This window comes from Columba livia, chromosome 2 (genome assembly GCF_036013475.1).
Source record: "Columba livia isolate bColLiv1 breed racing homer chromosome 2, bColLiv1.pat.W.v2, whole genome shotgun sequence".
NCBI classification, from domain to species: Eukaryota; Metazoa; Chordata; class Aves; order Columbiformes; family Columbidae; genus Columba; species Columba livia.
Genome location: NC_088603.1, coordinates 129,115,086 through 129,137,282, shown reverse-complemented (window position 1 = coordinate 129,137,282; position 22,197 = coordinate 129,115,086). Strand labels below are relative to the sequence as shown.

Genomic DNA, 22,197 nt, shown 5'->3' with positions numbered 1-22,197 from the left:
TAAGGTTTTGTGCATTTTAACTTGTATAATAATGAAGTCAGCATTAATTCTGGGTCTAACATTTCCCACTTAATGCTTAACTACAAGGTATTGCCACATATTTTAAGCAGTACAATATAAGAAGGCTTTATTCAATGTGAATACAGGTAGCATAATCTGAAACAAAGCTTTTGATGATTATCTGTCAAGTATTATATTCAGTTCCAAAAATACCAATTATCTCTTTATGAATAATCTTTTCTTCATCCAGTGATGGGTTATTTCAAATATCAGGGTGTTAAACTTAATTTATGAGCATGTCATATACAGAATTATATTATGGTTTACCTTGCATCATTACACAAGACATGAAGGTACTCCTTCATGCTGGTGCCCCAGGTCAGTGGTTGTACTGCAGGGAAGAACATCTGTTCTTCAGGGGTGTCAGGGGACGTCGTACACTGGCAGGTGCTGCTGACGCTTCTGAAGCACCAGCAGGTCCAGCCTGCCTGTAGGACAGGTGAGAGCCCAGGGAGAAAATTGTCATTTTCTGAAAGAGAATAAAGTCGTGGTTTAGACCAAGTGTACGGAGTGTCCTTGAACCAGGAGAAGTTATTGAGTGAAGGCAGAGGAAGAGTATCCCTACAGCATTGATCAAGTAGAAAAGAGGGAAAATAAGCACTGATATCTATATGCAGATTGACAATGCAAGCCTGATCCTGCAGGTCATCTTTCAGAGTTCAATGATAAAATCAAAATTTCAGCTTTTCATGTTTTCTCATCTTCCTGACAGAAACAGGAAATTGAAAATGAGACACCAGTGGTAGCAGTGTAGGCACTAACACGTGTGAGTCTGCAGGCAACACTGTTATCACTCAGAACTTCTCTTAATTTAGCCCACTGCTGTGGGGTAACTTGTCACTCTCCTTGTATCAATAAATTCAGTTTTGGGGGAGTCTTATTACACTGAGGCTCATTTGGTGATAATATCAGTCATTCTTCTTCCTCACCTCATTCCCCATACGGAAACTCTCTCCAATGGTTATTTTCATTTTCCGTGAACTCCATAAGGAGTGCAGGTCCAGACGGTGGAGGACCCTTTTGTAGAAAGGTCCTCCTGTCATCCCAGCCAAGGAGACCCTGTAAAGAAAGGGTTTATGAAAAAATAATGCCACTCAACAGATTTTAGGACAGTGCCTCTACTACTGCTGCTATGAAAAGAACTGGAATCAAAGCATCGAGATTACACTTCAGTGGGAAGGCTTGAGAAGGACAAGCTGGGCCATTTTGTGTCTTAATCATACATTTGTATGATTTCTAATCACACAATAGACTTGGAGTCTAAACCATTTTGCAGTTGTGTCGTACGTGACAGCAAAAGTAGACAATGGAAGATCACAAAATTTATCCTTAGGTAAGAGGAGGCTTTGGTGTGGGCTTTTCAGAGACTCCAGAAGGTTGCGAGAGACTGTTAACAATTACTGCCAGGGATGAATAAGACATGTTTTTCAAATGTTAGTGATTATATTGCATAACTAACCTGAGTATTTTCATAGCACATTTGCCCACAGGTTTAAATAATATAGATGGAAATTATTTTAACATGTTTCATGAATGTACCTCTAAGTTAATGTCTGGCAGAAGGTGCAATGTTGTTGCTCTGAATGATAGTATTATAGACCTATGACCCCTAATAATTACGATGCCACCTTTGGAATCTGCTGAAATTAGTATGGGATAAATACTTAGTGGACACAAAAATCTTTTGTTTGGCTTTCAGCTGAAAAAAAAAAAAAAGTATGAAAATATTCACCTAGAGATGTTCTCCTGCAATGCATAAAGGTGTTAGGGGATAGTATTTCTTTCTCCCATGTTTTTTATTAAAGTGCTTGTCTGAAGACTAATCACGGTAAATTCTGAAGCATTCTTTTGTTCTTAGACTTACTCCTCTCTCTATGTCATACTCGTTGTCTTGTGATCACATCTTTACCACTGTAACTAAACTGTTACATCTAAAATAGTCTTCTACAATTCAGCAGAGTTGAAGTAAGCAGACAGCAGTGATGAATGCTATTTTAAAAATCCTCAATAATATATTAAAAATAGATAATGAATTACAATTAACATATGCTGGCTAGAAGTTTTCAAAGAGACCAAGTTTTTATTGGCTTTTTAAAACAAGTTTGTAAGAAGCTTCATGAAACATGGGCCATGAATATAGAAAGTTAATAGCTTGCAACTATATTAATGTAATGCCTGGAATATTGCATTACTTTGTTTCCAGAGATAATCAATGATGGTAATATAATATCTGCCCCTCAGAGCCAATGTATGATTTAAATTAATTATTGCTTATAAAGCACTTTGAAGTCTGAAGCAGAAAGGTGTTGCATAAGTATAAAAGTACTATTATTAATTTAACATCACCATTAAAGTCAGTACTTTAGGAGCATTTGCTATACTCTGCTCAATATCTTTTTATTCATCATATGCTGCATATTAGTTATTTTAACATTTAGAAAGCTTAGTAATCTGGAAGTGTTCCAAACCATTGTTCCAGACAGCAGTTAGATATTTGGGTGGATCATGTAAAAACAGTGAAATGGCTGAGAAAGCATGTAAAATGTTTGTTTTAAGTAATATTACATCAATGGAACAGACATCTGCAGCATTGGACTTGGTTTTAAGCTCCTTTTAACTTTTTTTTGAGTTAATGTTGTACTATGTTTTTCTAAAAATGGTTGGGGGGGGTAGTTGATATTATTTCTAAACAAGTATGATGTTTTACCGTTTGTTCAATTTTTGTTTCTGTTTCTCAAATATTTGTAAGAAATTAGATTTACAGAGGGCAGGTCTTTGAAGGTGAAGAGCTGCCACTCACTATGATCATTACCATTTGGTTTTGTAACGTGACGTCAACTATCAATATCTGTATTATCTATTTTAGTTTTCATTCATGTTATCTGTTGTACACTATTTAAAGATATGTGCAGTGATAGGCCTTGGAAGTCTCAGAAAAAGCGTATAGAATCAGTCTATCCTGTAGAGATTATGTGCTGCAAAATAATGCCGTGTGTTATACAGTTGTTGTTACCTATAAGGTTATATTCTAAATTGTCCCAACTGGCGAAAATAAATTTTAGGGACCTTGTGCTCTGTCTTTCCCAGTAGCTGTGTCTTGAATTCGTGCTTCACTCTGGAGTGCAGCGCAGGGTCCACAGGCTTTGGAGCCAGTTGTTAAGACTGAGCAAAACGTCTCTGGTGTTACAGTTCAGGGTCCAACCAGGCTCTGCATCCTCGCGAATGTGGTGGGGAGAGCAATCACGTGTATTAGACATGGAACAGATATGTCTTTCTGAAGGGTATAAACTGACGCTCTAACTCTCTGAGAGCAATATTAATTTAAAAGCCAAATGTGTGAGTAAATCGATTAAAAGATTCACCTGGAAGAAGTTTGCTGAGTCAGCAGTGAGGAAGTTCGATTTTTACCATGTAGCTGAAAATGAGGATATTAATTACAGGTAATATTTTTTGAGTCTTCTCCGTGTGGTAGACATTTTATTTAAAAATACTACTTGCGCTGCTAGGATTAGAGGAATCTTTTCTAGGAAACTGGAAATTAATTTTCTACCACTCTTGGAATTTATTCTACATTCTGAGATGAATTTAATATGTACTGCAAATGCATTACACATTGAACCCTTTGATTTCTCTTGGGATTACTAAATCAGTTAACAAACAGGTTTATCATCCCTAAGATGAAATGCCATATGGCTCAGTTTCACCAGTGGTGTTTTCAGGTATGTGCTAGAAGATTTAAGTATGCTGTTAATATGAAATTACACATTTCAAGCTCATTTTTCAATTCATTAATAATAAGAAAGAGGTTTTCCTCTTATATCAGCAAACTGGGTACTCATGTTTCCAATAAAGACTTTATTGTATATGAAAACTGACAGACATCAGCCTTAATGCTACACATTTCCATGCACAGGAATATCAGCAAAGCAAATCAAGTATGGACTCCTGTTTTCAAGCAGGTTTAGGGCTGATATATTTTCTAAAAATGTATTAAAAATTTGGTGATGTGAACAAATTATCCCTCATTTACATGTCACTACAAGTATTTAAAAGTAATTCACATAAATAAATTCAGATTTTTTTAATGTTTACCCTGACTCCTGTTGATTTTAATGATGACACATACATGCCTTCCTGGTTCGGTAAGAACGTTGTCCAAGGTAGGTAGCGATCTGCAAACTATAGGGTGCCATATATGCAGCTAAATAAAACTAAATAAATTCCTCTTAATTGCAGAGCAGTCAGTCATTAGCAGAGTAATTCAACGCAATTAAGGGTTGTTTAAGCACAGGCTGCTGTTGTAATTCAGCAAACACTTTAAGGCAGCACTTGAGGCAATGTGGCTACTGCAAGAAGCCTCCTGCCCTTTTTTTGCTTCCAGCTGCTCGTTCTCATGGTCCTACAGGTGCTGGTGCTGGCACAACTGATGGAGCAGCTGGAGACTACAAACACCAGCTGTAGGTGGGAGAGAAAATAACTATTTCTGGTGGTGATAGTGCTGACATAGGCTAGTTTAAATTATTTGTGAAAAAACAGATGAAATTATTGTATCAGGAGGCAGAAGGTTGCAGTGAAATGATTATTCTATGGTTTTGAAATAGAATAGTAGCTGTTCCTTGTGGCTTGTAGATCTCCAAACCTTACTTCATATTGTGTGCTCTGTTCTAGCCACAATTTTAAAGTCCAGGTTTGTACCTTCTTAAAAAGAATGGGAAAAGAGGGACACTGCAGATCTGTTTTGTTTCTAAATTAAGTTATAAAATCATAGAATCATTTCAGTTGGATGAGACCCTCAGGATCATCGAGTCCAACAATAACCTAACTCTAGCACTCATGTCCCTCAGCGCCTCATCTAAATGCCTTTTAAGCACCTCCAGGAATGGTGACTCCACCACTCGCCTGGGCAGCCTGTTCCAATGCCTGACAACCCTTTCTGTGAAGAATTTTTTCCTAGTATCCAATCTGAACTTCCCCTGGCACAACTTGAGGCCACTTCCTCTCTGTTATCACTCGCTACTTGGGAGAAGAGACCAACACCCTCCATGCTACAACCTCCTTTCAGGTAGCTGTAGACAGCGATAAGGTCTCCCCTCAGCCTCCTTTTCTTCAGGCTGAACAGCCCCACTTCCCTCATCAGTCTTCTGCTCCAGACCCATCACCAGCTTCCTCACCTTCCTCTGCACTCACTCGAATCCTTCAACATCCTCATGATGAGGGGCCCAAACTGAGCACAGTGTTCAAGGTGCAGCCTCACCAGTGCTGAGTACAGTGGCACAATCACTTCTCTAGTCCTGCTGGCCACACTATTCCTGATATAAGTCAGGATGCTGTTGGCCTTTTTGGCCACCTGGGTACACTGCTGACTCATGTTCAGCTGGTTGTCAGTCAACACTCCCAGGTCCTTTTCTGTCAGGCAGCTTTCCAGCCACTCTTCCCCGAGCCTGTAGTGCTGTCTGGGGTTGTTATGTCCCAAGTGCAAGACCTGGCACTTGGCCTTGTTAAACCTCATACAATTGGCCTCAGCCCATTGATCCAGCTGGTCCAGATCCCACTGTAGAGCCTTCCTACCCTCAAGCAGGTCAACACTCCCACCCAATTTATTGTCATCTGCAAACTTACTCAGGGTGCACTCAATCCCCTCATCCTGATCAGAGATAAAGAGATTAAACAGAACTGGCCCCAGCACTGAGCCTTGGGGAACAACACTTGTGACCAGCTGCCAGCTGTATTTGGTTGTGTTCACCACAACTCGTTGGGCCTGGCCATCCAGACAGTTCTTTATCCATCACAGAGTACACCGATCCAGACCATGAGCTGCCAGCTTCTCCAGGAGAATGCTGTGGGATATGCTGTCAAAGGCCTTACTGCAGTCTAAGTACACAACATCCCCAGCCTTTCCTTTATCTACTAGGTGGGTCACCTTGTTGTAGAAGGAGATCAGATTGGTCAAACAGGACCTGCCTTTCATAAACCCTTGCTGACTTTGCCTGAGCATATGGTTCTCTTGTATGTGCCCTGTAACGTTACTCAAGATCATCTGCTCCATGACCTTTCCTGGTACTGAGGTTAGACTTCATTTACTGTTACTGTGGAAAAAAGATACATTTTAGAAATGTTACTTTGTTTTCCAATGAAAAAAAAGTTAATGAAAAGTGCCTACACATCAAACCTGTTGTAGAGTAATGAGAATGATCTTTGTTTTTATTTTCAGCACCAAAGGGAATACTCCATCTCTCTCCTGATGTTTATCAAGAGATGGAAGCAAGCCGCAACAAATCAGCTCCTGGTACCACTGTAAGCTATTTGTCGTCCAAAGAAATGAGCCAGACTTCTAGCTCTTTCTTCAGCATATCTCCTACAACAAATAGCACAGCTACGATTGCCAGGGAACTTCTCATGAACGGAACATCCCCAACTGCTGAAGCCATAGGTCTAAAAGGAATATCTCCTGCTTCCCCCTGTTCTGCAGTGCAGCCTTCAAAACAGCTGGAGTATTTGGCAAGGATTCAAGGCTTTCAGGTATGGGAGGGGGAAAATGAAGCTCTTCAGCCAGAATCATAGCATTGCCATCAAGGTTTCACTCTTGCCCTCTTGAATGTGGGCGTGCATGTAACTTATCTTGTAAAATTAGCTGGTGTCCAAGGCAGTTTCTGGGTCCAGGAGATACAACCCTGCACCAATACACATGTCCTTCCTTTGCTTTTTTTCATTCCTTCCATTCACCTTACTGCAGGCCATCTTTCTCTCCTTTGTTTATTCCCTTTGTTTATTCTGCTCAAATAATTACAGGCTTAAATTATGCTTTTTGCTTGCACTTCTTGGAGAGTTCTCACCTCTTGACATTAGAAGCTTGACATACTGCTCTGGCCTCGGTTTCTCGCTTCAACTGATCCAGAAGGTACTGATGCACCACTTTAACTTTGCGTTTGTCTTCTGGGCCGGGTCATTAAAGCCATTACTGTGCTTCCCACCCTGCACCTCTTAGTTGTCACCTGTAGAACAACGTTTTGACCAGAAGGTGCAGCCTAGGAGCAGACCTGGTGTCAGAGCAGTGCAGAATGTTTTTGACATCGCAGTCAGTACTAGAGAATGTAAGATGAACCGCGCTGGGTCAGCGCACGAGTCCTTCAGCACTGGTGACCTGTATCCAGCAGTGGCAAAGACCCAACATTTCGTAGGACAGTGGCAGCTGCTGTAGTGCATCCAGTCCTTTCTGCAGCGTGGAAGATGGGGATAGGAAGCCCCTTCCCAGTCACCATTACATGCAAAATTACACACGTATTTGGATAGTAGCTCATTTTACCATGTTGAACTGTCAGAGGATAGGACCAGCTATGTAGAAATATTCTTTTTCCTGTCGTAAGTTTTTGGGTTTGGTTGGGTTTGTTGTTTTGTTTTGTTTTGTTTTCCAGAGTTGTGAATTTGTTTCATTTGAAAAGTTGGTTTTGTATGTTCTAGCGTATGTAATTTGATCATGTAACCAAATTCTGGAAATGAGAGGTTTCTGTTAGAATTTCTGCATGCCTGATAATGATTTTTTTCATCGAAGCCCATGTAATTTACAAAGTATGCAGTTGTTGGAAGTGATTTAGAAGAGGCTGCTAGAATTTGAGAAATAGTGTCAGATGTTCTGTTGGCATAAGCAGCACAGTTAAATTACATTTGCGTACATCAGATATCACCAGTCGTGGATTTGACCTAATGCTGTTTCTGTCTGAAATGTACATTCAGCTTTCTTTTGGTCTTGATTTTTAAAATGTCATATTTGATTCATTAGTTTGAATGTGTCTTGATGCAAGAAATAGTCAAAGTCTATGTCTTACCATGGTAGAGTTAAGCTGCTAATAGGAATTCAGTTTTTCTGAGTTCCATTTGTTACTTGGCTGCAGTAGAAACAGATGAATTCTGATGAAAAGAAATTAAATCCGTGAAGTTTTCACTGCTTGCTTTCATCTTGTCAGATCGCTAGTGTGTCTACTAGTAACACTTTATTTTCATAGAACTGATGCACAATTTATGTTACTGGTTTTATTCCTACTTGCCTACGGTTTGTGGTTACTGTAAAATGATTGGTTGTGTTTGTCCTGTTTGGTTTGTTGTTTTTGTTTTGTTTTGTTTTGGTTTTTTTTTTATGCTTTGATTCTGGAAGCTTTTGTAGAAGTTGTTTCTAAACAGTCTTACCTTGAGCCAAAAAATACAATCTGTTTCATCCGTAAACCAGACTACTACTTTTTACTTGGCCCTGACACAGACCAAGAAGTTTGGTAGAGATTCTCGAATACTAACATCTGTCTACTGTGTGTGTAACTGATGGTTTTACATCACCGTAGCAGGCTTTTTAACACCTCGCTCGAATGAGCCGGGTATCGCTGTGAAACTCTGCCGCTGCGGGGTGGCTGAGCCGAGGTGGAGCAGTAAACAGAATCTCTGTGGGAAATGGCTCGGTGGCCTGTCAGGTGCATATCACAGGTCTCTTCACCATTTCAGCCTGGAAAGCTCTTTGTGTCTAAGAGTTTAAAAGCCCATTTCTTTACAGATCAACTTTCTCAGGCATATTTACTAAGCAGAAAACTACTGCATTTGCAAATGGCTAGCTTGTTTCATGTTTCCTGAATGACCCAGAATGATTTTTAAATTTGTTAGCATGTATTTGTATTATGGTCTGAATGATAACCATAGATTTGTCTTTCATTGAAGAACATATACATTCTGTTCTGTTACAATGTATTTTTGAATTTTTTAAAAAAATCAATAAATACACATATGATGTTTCATTTGTAAATGTAAAAAAATGTTATTTGCTTATTTGAGTGGGGGTTTTGATCTTCTTTAGCTGCAGGGGTGTCTTTAAAATGTGGTTATTTAATTTAAATTCTTCGAAACTATTTGTGTATGATCTCAGCCATGTTCTATTGTAAGCCCTTGATATTAAGAGTTATTGGGACCAATGTATGGAAAAGTACTAAAAAATTACATATTTATGTTTTATGGCCTATTCTAAAGACATTTGTTATTGATAAGCAGCAGCTCAGTGTCACTGAAAAACAGGTGTTTAGCTTGGATACTTTCTAGGCTCAGGCTTCAAATTACCAGTGATAATTAAACACAAATACTTCAAGCAAGCCTTTCCAAACTCTGAATAAAGTATTTTTAGTGCTTGCTTCATATTTGTGAATATGATCTACCAGTTAATTGTTTTGCTGACTTTGCCCAGAGGTTGTTTAAAGGAAAACTCAGCTTTGGTACAAATTGCTATTTTTAAGTGACTGTGGTATTTTGGCCATTGTTTCATAACTAGATTAGGTAAGTTATAGTTATTTTTGCTGACCATTTAAGTGCAGCAAATTATTCAGGGAGTTTGTTTAAATGGAAACACTTAGAAAAGCTGTGTACACATGAATAATTTGAGCCTCCGGTTTTTATTGAGGTAAAACACAAGTTGCAGGTAGCCCAGTAGGAAATTGCCCTGGAAGTTTGGTTGAAGCAAAGGTCATAAACTGTAAATAGCCGTGATTGCATGCCCACAGCCGGTCCCAGTGCGTGGCTGCAGCCGTACTTGGCTTGCTGCATTGGCAAGACTTGGAGATCTTAACTTTTCCTCCATAGTGGCTACATAATAAAACCTCACACAAGATAGAGTTTCTATGTGATGTATTTTTTTTATTGCAGTGGTTATGCAATTTATATTTTTTTTCCCCTCCACATTTGTATAGTGACTAACCATTCAATTTTATACATTGATGGATTTAAATGTTGCGTTGTTGGCCATTTCCAAATGTTTCTCATTTCCACAACCAGTAGCATAAGCGTACGTTTCTGAGTGGTTGCACACACAGGAGAAGTCCTACTGGACGCTCTAAGGCTGTGTTTACTTGCAGCACATACATGTCAGCTTGTGGTTTGGAATAGTTGACAGAGGTTGGCCTAAACTGAATTTCCACACTTTGTACAAGGGCTGACATTGAGCTCGAACCTTTCCCTACAGTGGCTTTAAATAAACATTTGTTTTGCTTTGTTGGAGGTTGGGTTTGGAAATCAGTCTAGGAGTGCTAGGATCTTACTACTGAGATACATATGTGAGGAAAATTTCAGGGAAATTCAGCCTTCAGTGTATGTCAAGGAAAGAGCCGTAGCTTTGGTCTGATCTGCACATACTTGCAAATTTCTTGGAGCAGGTCAAATTCTCAAAAGCACCTAAATACCATTTTCAGAATTGACACAGGCACTATGAATGCTAATATCAAGTCATTTAAAGATGTAAAATCATCTAAAATGGTAGATGCTTCTTGGGTTTTCATAAACACCTGTGCAGATCAGGTACCTGACTTCCAGTTCACCTGTAAGCCTGGGCAATGTACATAGTGTCTTGCAAATTTGGGCTGTTGCCCCATGCTATGAACTCATTGCCTGGAGCCAGTCACACCCTGTGCTGGGTTGTCTGATGCAGACATGTCCGCACCACAGAAGGGTTCTTCATGTGCCATGGGTTGTCATTCTGGTGTGATTGATGATGTTACTTCCCTCGGTTTCTGCTCTTTGCTTTCACTGAAGTATGGAGTCACTGACAGGAAGAGCCAGCAGAGGTAGGTCTGGCTACTTCAGACTTGGCCTAGTGTTTGAACTAGTCATCAGACATAGCTTAGGCCATGCTGTGGCTGTTTCCTGCTCTCTCTCAGGTTTGGCTGTGGCCACTGACGAGTGCAACACCACAGAAGTGGCACCTGGTTGCCCTAGTAAAGGACAGTGGGTGACCTTTGCATCCATCCCACCTGAATTTGCAAACATCTGTGAATCCCGACCCTATTTTTACCCAAGATCTCTTTCTCTTTGACCAATATTAATTTCACTGTCAGAACTTGTTGACAGTATTCATGATAGGTACGAGTTCATGATCTTTTTAACAATGAAGAGTTTGGGCCTGAAACCCTTTCCTCAGCAAATCTGCAAAACACAGTCATGAAAATCAGATTTGAGTTCAATAGGAATTCTTAATACAAAAGGAATGAGTGAGGGATTCAGGGATTCAGCCTGAAGAAAATAATTAAGATATAAATTATCATCATCACAACTTTTGCATCTTGAAATTTGATGCCTTTATCTTCCTTCATTAACATTTTGTGTTTAAGCATGCCAACTCATTGATGATGGCTGAAATAACAATTTCAATTCAAAAGTCCATTTCCAAGGCAGATCAAAATTAAGAGGTGTTGCTTACTTAGGTAAATTAAGATTCATTGGACTTCACTAGGTGGGAGCAGCTTTCCTTTCATTAGTTCTTGTTCATTACATGCCTCAGTGAAATATGTGTACTTAATTTGCAAGAGCTCCTTGGGAGCCCTGGCTTTAGCTATTTCCCTTCTTTCTTACCTCTGAAGCTGTTTTTTGCCTCAGTAAAAGCAACATCTTATCCTTTTTCAGTCTCGTCTTTTTCTCTTCCCATTGCAAGCAGGATTTTTTTCAGTTGAAGTTTCATTGGTCTTTGCAAGCATACCAGGATATTCCTTTTTGCAGATCTTCAATATAACATAGAACTTGAAAACGGAGGCCAGGTAATTTACTTGTAGAAATTGTTGTGCCTCTGAAGGCAAGAGAGTGACACACCAGTTATGGATTTGGGCAACAAGACTGCACTTCAAAGTTTTCCATAAACCTGCTGTGTTCACGAAAAAAAAACATGATGATAAATAAAAAAGAGAAGAATACAGCAAGACATTAACCAGTGTTTTGAGCTCTTGAAGAACACAAATCTCTGAATTAGCTTTGAAAATTGCAAGAATCCATTGGTATGGATTGCAAGGTTAGGGAGAAAGACAAGAAAAAAACCCAAGGATTCCCCATTGACTCCAGATTCAAATAGGTCTTATTGGATGGCAGCACAGCCTTCTGGCGTGTCAGCCACTCCTCCCAGCTTGGTGTCATCAGCAAACTTGCTGACAGTACACTTTAGTCTGTCATCCAAGTTATTGATGAATATATTGAGTAGTACCAGTACCGACCCTTGAGGCACTCCACTAGATACAGGCCTCCAACTAGACTACACCCCTTGGACCACAACTCTATGGCTTCTTTCCTTCAGCCAGTTCACAGTCCACCTCACTACCCAATTGTCCAGACCACACTTCTTCAGTTTAGCAGCGAGGATGCTGAGGGAGACTGTGTCAAATGCTTTACTGAAGTCAAGATAGACCACATCCACTGCTTTGCCATCATCTGTCCACCTGGTTATGTCCTCGTAAAAGGCTGTGAGGTTGGTCAAGCACAACTTCCCCTTGGTGAAGCCATGTTGACTGCCCCTAATGACCGTCTTATCCTTGATATGCCTTGAGATGGCACCAAGGATAAGTTGTTCCATCACCTTTCCAAGGATGGAGGTAATTGTAGTGTTAGTTGTCAGAGAGAGTGTATTTTCAAAGTTCCCTGCTGATGAACATATCAAAAGCTATGTTTTAGCAAGTCTCCAGCTAAAGTCAATGATGGAGAGTGTAGCAAGTGCTAAAAACTAGGATGTAAAGACAGATTATTCTATTCTGTCCTTGAACATGTTGGCTGCAGAAGGGTTTGTGGCCGCTGTCAGCTTGGGACTAGAATCCCAGCAAATGGGCTAGTTCTGAAGAGTACGAAAGTCTCATCACTCATTCAAATTAGAAAAAACGAACATTAATTAAAGGAAGCTTTTGAGATTATAACATCAGGCTTCCTGGCATCATTCATGTAAAATGGATTTGAAGTCTATGCCAGCAAACTGGTTTTAGATAAATGCTTCTTTGAAGAAGATCTTCTCTCCAAAAAATTAAGAAAAAGTAGAATATTAAAAAATTAAAACGTTGGTATAATTATGTTAGAGAATACTTTTGAAATAAAGCTGTTAAAGCAAATATTGCTTCTTTCACATTTGGGGCCAAACCCTCCTATAATCCTATGAATATAAACTGTGCATCTGGCTTCCCCCCCGCTCAAGGCGTTAGAGACTTCTTTCCCAGCAGGATTGACCAGACTGCGAATGTTAGTGAAATTCTTGTAAAATAGTAAAATTGTTCTAAAATAGTTCCCAGAGGGAACTATGATCAGTTGATTCACCTTGATGTTAGCACTCAATGGGCAGTGGGAATTTATATTTAAAAATTAAGTATTCATGAAACCCCTGGAAGTAGCTCAGGAGTGACTGTGTTGCCATGTATTCAATACCTGCTTCTGCAAAACAAACTGTGGAACTGAGCTTTTGGTTCCTGTTGTGGTGCCCTGGGTCGTAGTCAAGTTTACTACCACTGTACGTGCTCCTTGGTCATATCGGTTTCTGTAAAATGGCACATGGGATGATGTTGTTCTCTGTCATCACTGAAAGTGTTGAAATCCGGCCTTTTGTGTGCCTGTGCTGTGCTCAGTGGCCAGTACAGTAACATCAACAGCAACATTCGTCTTTAGCCCCAGGGAGTATAAACACCTGTAGAAATGGTTGACAAAATCCTCATTATCACAGTTTCTGTCTCTTATGGATACTTTTGTTGTTGTTGTTGTTGTTTGGTTTTGTTCTAATGTGAAGTTTGCACTTTCCCCAAGTACCCAACTATTGCCTGATGTTCAAATTTCTACAGACTGATGTTGTGGGTTGACCCTGGTGGGCAGCTTAAGCCCCACACAGGTCCTTGGTCACTCCTCCCTAGTGGGTTGGGGGAAAGAATCAGAAGGGTGAGAGTGAGAAAACTCATGGGTTGAGATAACGATGGAAGCTGCGTGTGCAAGCAAAGCAAAACAAGGGATTTGGTCACTGCTTCCCATGGGCAGGCAGGTGTGCAGCCATCTCCAGGAAAGCTGGGCTCCATCATGCATAATGGTTACTTGGGAAGACACACACCGTGACTCTAAATATCCCCCGCTTCCTCTCTCTTTTCACCTGCTTTTATTGGTCAGCATGATGTCATATGATGTGGGCTAGCCCTTTGATCAGTTGGGCTCACCTATCCCAGCTCTGTCCCCTCCCAGCTTCTTGCCCACTCCAAGCCTACACGCTGGTGAGGCAGCGAGAGAAGCAGTAAAGGCCTTGAAGCTGTGTGAGCCCTGCTCAGCAACAGCTAAAACGTGGGTGTGCTAACAACCCTGTTTTGATCAGAAATCCAAAGCATAGCACCATACAAGCTGCGCTGGAGAAAATTAACTCTGTCCCAGCAAAACCAGTATATTTTCCACCACTTACTCCATACCATTTATGTCATTTTCTGGTCCCGCACTATGCCAGCAGATCCTCATTAACCACCCCAGCCTTGCCGCCCTTGTCCTTTGATATATACACAGATATAATTCCCTTAATCCATGGGCCTCCCCTTTAAAAAGTCCACAAATTTCCATTGAGTTAATTTAGTCCGTGACTTGGGCTGCATCTGTTATGGTAGTTGCTCAGGAGAGGAGAGCTGATGTGTTGCATGGAGTTGCTTGGCACCAAAGTCAGCTCAGGCTGGGTCAGTGCTTGCACTTTCATTACTTCTTGTGAGGCTTATCCTCTGCTGGTTTAGGGGGTTTCTGCTCATAGTACTTCTTATATAATGCAACTCACATCATGAGTTACAACAACTAAGACTTACAGTCTCCTCTTCTTGTGCCTTTGGACTAGACCATAGGGTCTAACATTTCAATGGACTCCCCTTGCCCCTTCTCCAGCATGGGTTTATGCAAGGCCACTGTTTCTTGGGGTGTACCTGCTCCAGTGTGACCTTACCCATGGGCCACAGTTCCTTCAGGGATGTACCTGCTCTGGCATGGACTGCTCCATGGCCACATATGCTTCTGGATGTCCGTGCTCCTGCATGGACTTACACATGGTCGCAGTCCCATGGACTTGGGTTCTAGCCTGCCCAGTACAGCAGCACAGAAGCAGCAGCAATGCCCTGGCCATCTGCCAGTCCATTGCTGTTATCAGCATGTTCCCAGGCAGAGCAGAAGAGGATGATAAGGAGTATGTGAAACAGCAGAAGCAAAAAGCACCCTCAAACAAATAGTAGACTCTAATATACAGCAAAGCAAGCAAGCCCCATGGCAAGCACAGGAGCCTGCCAATTAATATCTGAACAGCTATAAATTTGATCTAGCATACTCTGATCAAATCTGTTGTTATCTTGAACCCCTCATATCCTGCATTGGGTGCCCGAAAGGACCCTTACGGATTATCCCCGGCAGGCAGCTCAGCCCCATGCAGCTGCTCACTTACTCTGTCCAGCAGGATGGGGGAGAGAAAGGAAAGGGTAAAAGCACAGGAACTCCTGGGCTGAGATAAAGACAGTTTAATAGGTAAAGCAAAGCTGTGCACACAAGCAAAGCAAAACAAGGAATTCATGTACCGCTTCCCGTCAGCAGGCAAGTGTTCAGTCATCTCCAGGAAGCTGGGCTCCATCACATTTAACAGTTACCCAGGAAGATAGATGTTGTAACTCCAAACCTCTCCCTGTCTTTCCCCAGCCTTTATTGATGAGCATTACATCATATAGTGTGGAACATCCCTTTGGTCACTCAGGGTCAGCTGTTCGGCTGTGTCCCCTCCCAATTTCTTGCCTTCCCCCAGCCCACTCGCTGGTGGAGCAGTGTGAGAAGTAGAAAAGGCCTCCATGCTCCGTAAGCACTGCTGACAACGCTGTTTTGATCAAAAATATAAAATATAGCACCAGAGAAGCTGCCATGGAGAGAATTGGCTCCGTCCCGACCAAAACCAGTAGAGCTTTCTACACTTGACTGGCATCTTTACAGTGGTGTACCACTGGACAGAAGTCAGGAAATAGGAGAACTCCTTTTATCTGTGTGAACTTACTGTCTTTGTGCTCTGTGCTCTGTGGTTATTTGCCACAAAACTTCTCCGTTTGTTCAAGACAGCTGCTATTTTTGTTGTAAAGCTAATACAGATTAACAGGGACAGAAGTTTCTTTGAGCAAGTCAGTGGATCAGTCAGGATTTTATTGATAATTTTAGTGGCATATGCGATTTGCGCAATACCAGGCAACCTGTTCACTGCGGGTTCTTGTCTGGCTCTCAGAAACTTGCAGGTGTCCTACTACACTGAAAATCAACTTGAAATCAAATGGCTGCGTTATGTAGGTAAGAGCTTCAAGGTCTCCAAACCCTAACTTAGAGATGACTAGCCAAAAATAAGAAAACATGTTGGGAATGCAGAATAGAGGGAGAGACAAAACAGAACAAGCTGATAGCAAGATTTGTTCTTGAGAGAGCTTCATGTAAAAATCAAAGCACCTGGATTTTATTGCTTTCTGGTTTATAATGTTTTTTAATTGACTAACTTCAGAGAGAAGGCAGGCAGTACCACAGTGGATGGCAGTGACCCAGAGTAGATCTACAAGAAGTGGGTTTATTAGTTTCCATTTATTTCAGAAATATTTCTGCTGACTGTAGACCGTCTAGTCCATATTAGCCTATTTTTGACCTCAAAGGAAGCCAGAATAGTGGTAGTCATTCTGAAAAAAAATAACCATAAGAATCATTCTCATATCAGTTTCTATGAGGAAAGATGTGTAAATTTGGAAACCTAGCATATTAATTAACAGAGTCTACTGCAGGAGGTAATATTTGCTGCAGGAAGAATGTTTCTGAATTAATTTGACAGCATGCAGACTTAGAAAACAAATGCAAATCCAGCTATAAAGGGCAGTAAATTTTCTGACACAGAGTCTCCCAACTACCTGGCTTCTGGCCAGAAATCTGTCTAAACTAGCTTTCTTCTCTTCTGGCCGTCGTTACCTCTCTCCCTCTTACAAGGTAGAAAGCCCTTTATTCAAGGGCTGCTGAAGTTTTGCTCTTCTTGCCTTCAGAAGCAGCCAGGTGCTTCTTTTTTATTTCAGTTTCTAAAAGGAAAGAAGGTAAATGGAGAATAACTGGCTGATGGCATTGTGTGGATCCCCAGGTGTGGTGTGGGTGTCAGCTTGGTCACATTTTAGCTTTTCTCCTCAGCATCTTGCAAATAATGATTAAAGTCCTCCCCTCCACGTAACTTGCTCTGTGGAAAAAATGTGAATTATATTTTCATAACTGATTTTAGAATTCAGGGGGTTTACATGTGAGAAAGTTTAAAAGCTGTCAGGGTCTCTCAAAATACTGCAGCCAGCACTAAATGCACCGGGCTGGGTCCCCTGCCAGAATCTTTCTAAGTAAATCCTAATGTGACTTGATAACTCAGCTATGGCCCTTGACTTGGAATACAGCCAGAAGGTTGAAAGACTGGAAGTTTCAGCTGGCAAAATTGTGAGGGTGAAATGGTGAATTCATAGCAGACTGGGGTTTAGCTTTAATTATAACAAGGCAATTCAGCCCTCAAGCAAAAATCCTTTAAAAAGAGAAGCAACAAGAAAAGGTGAAGAAGGAGAAAAGAGACGAGTTACAGTGACTTGCAGCCAAGGCTTTCAGAAGGTTTTTTTGTCTGTCGTCTCCTTCTGTCTCATTCGGAATTGGGAGCACAATGAAGCAGGATGATTTTCAGAAGTAAAATGATTGTTTCTTGTTTTAATTAAAGAAGGGGGTTTCTTTCTGCATCGTGCCCTATACCTAGGTTAGTGCACAAACCCAGTGCCAGTATCAGCATCAGACTTTTCAGCACACTCAGGCAGCCAGTTTTGTACTCCCAGTTTCACAGTGACCCTGTTCTCTCTTCATTAGTGCAGTGTTGGGGGCTTTCAAGTCCAGTTTGTAAACAGAGAATAGTTAATGCTTGCTCCACTCTTCACTCCAGTGACAAACTTCATAAAGAAAAAGAGTGTACGTGAAAATGTATTTCCATTGATACGTTTGCTAGAAAGTGATTTTAAACCCTTACTGTTTTCTCTCTCCAAACTAACCACATTCCCCCCTCCCTTTAGTCAGTTGTTCAGGATGATACTCGAGACACAGACTCCTCTACAAATGCTCCGTATCATGCTTGTCCTTTGCATACGTTATTAGCAAAACACAAAATCCCTCACCTCCCTCCTCTTTTTTAGGCTGTGTGGTGAAAAAAAGGAGATCCTAGGGCTGCCAGATTTTCATATATCCTTTGACTGTGAACTATAAAATTAATTTCAACTCCTCTCCCTGAAAATACAGTATTTACCTGAATAATTGTGGCTGCATGGATCAGAGGCAGATAAGTTTGTGCAAAGAAACATGTCAGGTATAACATATTATTTTGTAGTGCTTTGCAGTGGTTTAATTTCTGAATAATTAATTTATTATTTGGGGGGCAAGATTGTATTCAGCATATCAGATCACTGTAGTTAACCTGCTCTCTACTATGTCTACAAAATAATACATATCTTAGTTATAGAATAGAGGAAGTGAACAGGGTAGCAAGGTACTCTTCAACATAAGTGTGATTTTTTTTATAGAAAGCCATGTCCTTTCTCCTGGTTTCAGCTTTCCCGTCAGACAAGTGGGTCCGTTTGCACCCTTGAATGGCAGCCATTGAAATTATGGTTGCTCGCTTCGCACGTGCCCCACAGGAACACTGTCTTTATAAACACATACTGGGGTTAAGGTTGAACAGATGGAAGGTAACCAGTAAGAATATTACTGCACCGATAATCCTCTAGGCTGCAACAGCAGCGGTGTTAGCTAATTTTCTCTGAATTAGCACCAAACATCACATCCAGAGGTAGGGTGGAGCTGGGTCTCTCTTGCTTGACTGAGCATGGTATATGGCCAGAGGTTCCAGATCTTCCACACTGCTGAAGCAGGAGCTCTGAAATCAGAGGGTATCTAAATAGCATTAAAAAAAAAGGACCTACAAGCTTCTTTGGCTCAGATGGTAGAGTTGTTTTGCATTTAGCAGATATTTTGTATAGTCTCTTTGGGAACTGCATCAAGGAAGCTTTTTCACTCTTAATTTGTAGTTCACATGTTTTTATAGATGTCAAGTGTCTGCCTTACCAAAGTCAGGAACATAAAATACTGCCGCAGTAACGTGTGACAGTGCCTTTGGTCTGCTGCTTGTAACCTATTTATGGTACAGTAATGGCTTATTTCTTAGTCTAAACCCTAGGACTGTATTTTAATGAAGATTTAGGGCTACGATACAGCTGCTATTCAAACTCTGCAAGAGAGGAGCATGTTAGAATAGCTCAAGATTTACTGCTGAACTGTCAGTCTATAAGCTACTGAGTGTCTTTAGCCTTCCGTGCAGTAGCCACGGTGGAAACGTTGCCCACTGCTGTGAGGCAGACACAGCGATTAATGAACCTGAGGCGCGCTAATCAAACATATGTTTTCTTGACACAATGATTGTGTTATATATCACATCCGAATGTACAAGCCTTTATCTTTCCTTAATGATCTAGCAAGGGGCCTTTTTAAAAATGTGGGTGTTTTTCATGCGCTCCTTAGATTTGTTCCACAGGGGGTGACCATTAAAAACATCTGACGGGCATGCAGTTAGCCAGCTCCCTGCTGAGATTAGTAAAATACTATATTTAGTAATTGCACTACATCAAGGAACTCCAGCATTGCAGGAAACAGTTTGATTCAACACAGTTTTTTTCTGATTTTTTGAAATTTTCTTTTATTGTATGTCTTATTTTGTCATCTGGGACATTTTTTTTCGTCTCAGTCTTGTTTTTTGTATCTGTGTTTCCAGACTTTGTTCATACAATGAGATTTTTTCCCCCAATTTTATTTTTTTGTTTTTACTGTACTGCTGTTCTAGTCTCTCAAATAAAATATAAGGAATTGTAAAGCCAGGTAGTAAGGATGCAAACTGGTATTCGGCATCTCTCTCATGCTGCTCCATGTCTGAAGAGACTAATCTGTTGTTTGTTAGGAAAGTGCTACGGATAAGACAAGGATTCACACTTTTAAGTACTAGAATACTATACTGTGAAAGCTCCTAAAATTGTCTTTGAGAAAATGGTTTCACATTAGCAATCACATTTAATTTAGCTTCCTGCTGGGAGTATTTATTCACCACTAAATATGCATGAAACAGAATTTGAGCTCAAACAGGATTGTTTAATTTTTTTTGTGGTAGATCATGTGAGCAACAGAAAGAGTAATGTAAAAGACCCATATGGGAAAGATATGCATTTCACTGGGAAGCTAAAGGAAGAGAAATGTTTCATGAGACTCTTGTCTGAGTCAAAATTACTATTTTAACATCTGATTTTGAGCCCTTTTTGATTTGCTTGTCACTGTAAATCCAGAGCAGCCTCTGTAAAATCTTGAAAATTGTTCTGTAAATTCAGTACTAAATTGGATGCTCTTCCTTTAAGGGGCAGATTTCAAGGAATACCATCCTTTGTTCTAACAAAATAGTCCAGGCTTGTCAATCCAGAAGATTTGTGCGTTGCTGAACATAATGGCATTTTATTACCTAGTTTATTTCTGTCTAGCATTCTAAGACTCCTGCTGATGCTTTGACTCAGAGTAGTTTTTGGTTTGGAAACGTGAACTCCAGTGTCACAGATGGCTTCTTTCTTTTGGTAATTCATATTATTTTTTTTTAAGTTAATAAATGTTCAAGAAAGAAAGTGTTTGGCCAGACAGAAGTTGCCTTTCAAACTGTGAACATCTAAGCAACAGTGTGTGAAAATAGTAGCCTTTATTTTTGCTCCCCTCAGTCTCTCGTTAGCACAGTCAGCTTGTTTCCAGCGGTAGTTCAGTATATTATCGTTCAGCTTGACTACTATGTAGTAGCATAGCAGGTCTCTCACCTTCCTCAGTTGTGAATCGGTAAACCATAGCTCTTGTTCACCCAAAAGGGTTGGTCTTCAAGTGCAGAAGTGCCCACTGAAGTCCAGGAGACTCCCTGTGCTTGAAGTGGGGGACATTGCATTTACAGAATACTTTATGCAGATTCACTATGGCTATTATCTGAAATTGCATATTGATCCAGTATCTAGCTTACTGCAAGACAAATCCTGCAAGATTTTTTACAGTTTCTGCCAGAACATAGTGAAAGGTATTATAGTAAAGCTAGATTCAAGAGATGTGTTTGTATAAATATGAAAGAAATGGGAAATTTCCTGCCTTTGGAACAACATTACGACAGAAGTAACCTTAGCTAATTTCTTATGTGTTTTTGTACAGTGTAATTTAGTTTTCCCTTTATAAAATAACATAGAAGGTTGAGAATTTTGACTATGCCATTCCACACTCAGTTGTAACATTGTAAACATTCATCTTATATCTTCCTTTATGTGAAGCTATAAATGTCCATCAAAATATTTGCGTCTCTTCAGTAATTTAAAATATTAAAAACAAGGGCCAAATTTCAACATAGTTGTCAAATGGTTTCAGACTTTCGCATACATTTCTATATACATACACCAGTTAGTAGTACTCCTCCATACATACTCATTCCATACAGCTTGTTCCTGACTGAAGCAATCGTGTAAAGGATATACAGTTGCATCTTCTGAGAATATCAAACATGAAAGCATGCATGTATGAGTAAATCCTTGGTATGTGCTTGCGGAAAAAATTACTTCTAGAATTTATTGCATTATTTTGATGCCCAGGATGCACTTTGCGTTTTACACACGGAGGTTTTGTGCTGCACCCACATGGGGCAACAGGGTGCTGTGTTTGGGATTCCTGAGCTGGTTGTACATGATTTACCTCAGGTTCTCCACCCGTGGAGTTACCCAGGAGAAAAGCTAGAAGTGCTGTGTGCTTTTTCCAATAAATGAGCAGACTCGTTTAGAGTTATTGCCAGGATCTTGTTGTGGCATTGCTTTGTGCTGTGTAGACATACTTGGAGGAGAACTATGTGTAAATCACTCATAATAGTCTCAGACTGGAGTCTTACATTTTACTCAGAAACTTGCACAGCCCTTACTACAGACATCAGTATGCTGGCCATGATTTTCTAACCAGATTCTAATGCTGTTCTATAAAATGTCTGCTTATGTGTCATCCAAATAAAACAGTCTGAATTTTAATGAGTGAAATTTCATTCCTGTTTAATTCCTAAAATGCATGGAGCTAATTTGTGACTGTCCCTTAATTACTCAGAATTGAAGCCTGATAATCAGGTCTGGACATAGATAGAAATGATTTTTATGACTCTTTTATTTTTACCTCCATAATGTATGGAAAACAAAAATGACCAATTGCAGTTAGGCCACAGGCCTTAATGGTGGGTTAAAGTCCCAGCGCTGCCATTACTCCCGCCAGTGCCGA

General features: G+C 40.4%; 1 protein-coding gene and 1 long non-coding RNA gene across 12 annotated transcripts in view; one reads left to right on the top strand and one right to left on the bottom strand.

Moving 5' to 3' along the window:
* The window catches only part of STAU2 (staufen double-stranded RNA binding protein 2), a 172,775-nt gene that overhangs the window by 86,774 nt on the left and 63,804 nt on the right, over positions 1 to 22,197 (top strand). For all 11 annotated transcript variants that reach the window (XM_065053811.1, XM_065053805.1, XM_065053810.1 and 8 more), the window contains exon 12: positions 6,272 to 6,579. In XM_065053811.1, the coding sequence (XP_064909883.1) occupies positions 6,272 to 6,579 (308 nt within the window). The remainder of the gene's footprint in view (positions 1 to 6,271; positions 6,580 to 22,197) is intronic.
* On the bottom strand, positions 247 to 15,484 carry LOC110363787 (uncharacterized). The gene is made up of 3 exons (XR_010470626.1): positions 15,390 to 15,484; positions 990 to 1,119; positions 247 to 529 (listed from the first exon to the last, which is right to left on the bottom strand). It is a non-coding gene; the product is annotated as an uncharacterized LOC110363787 (long non-coding RNA).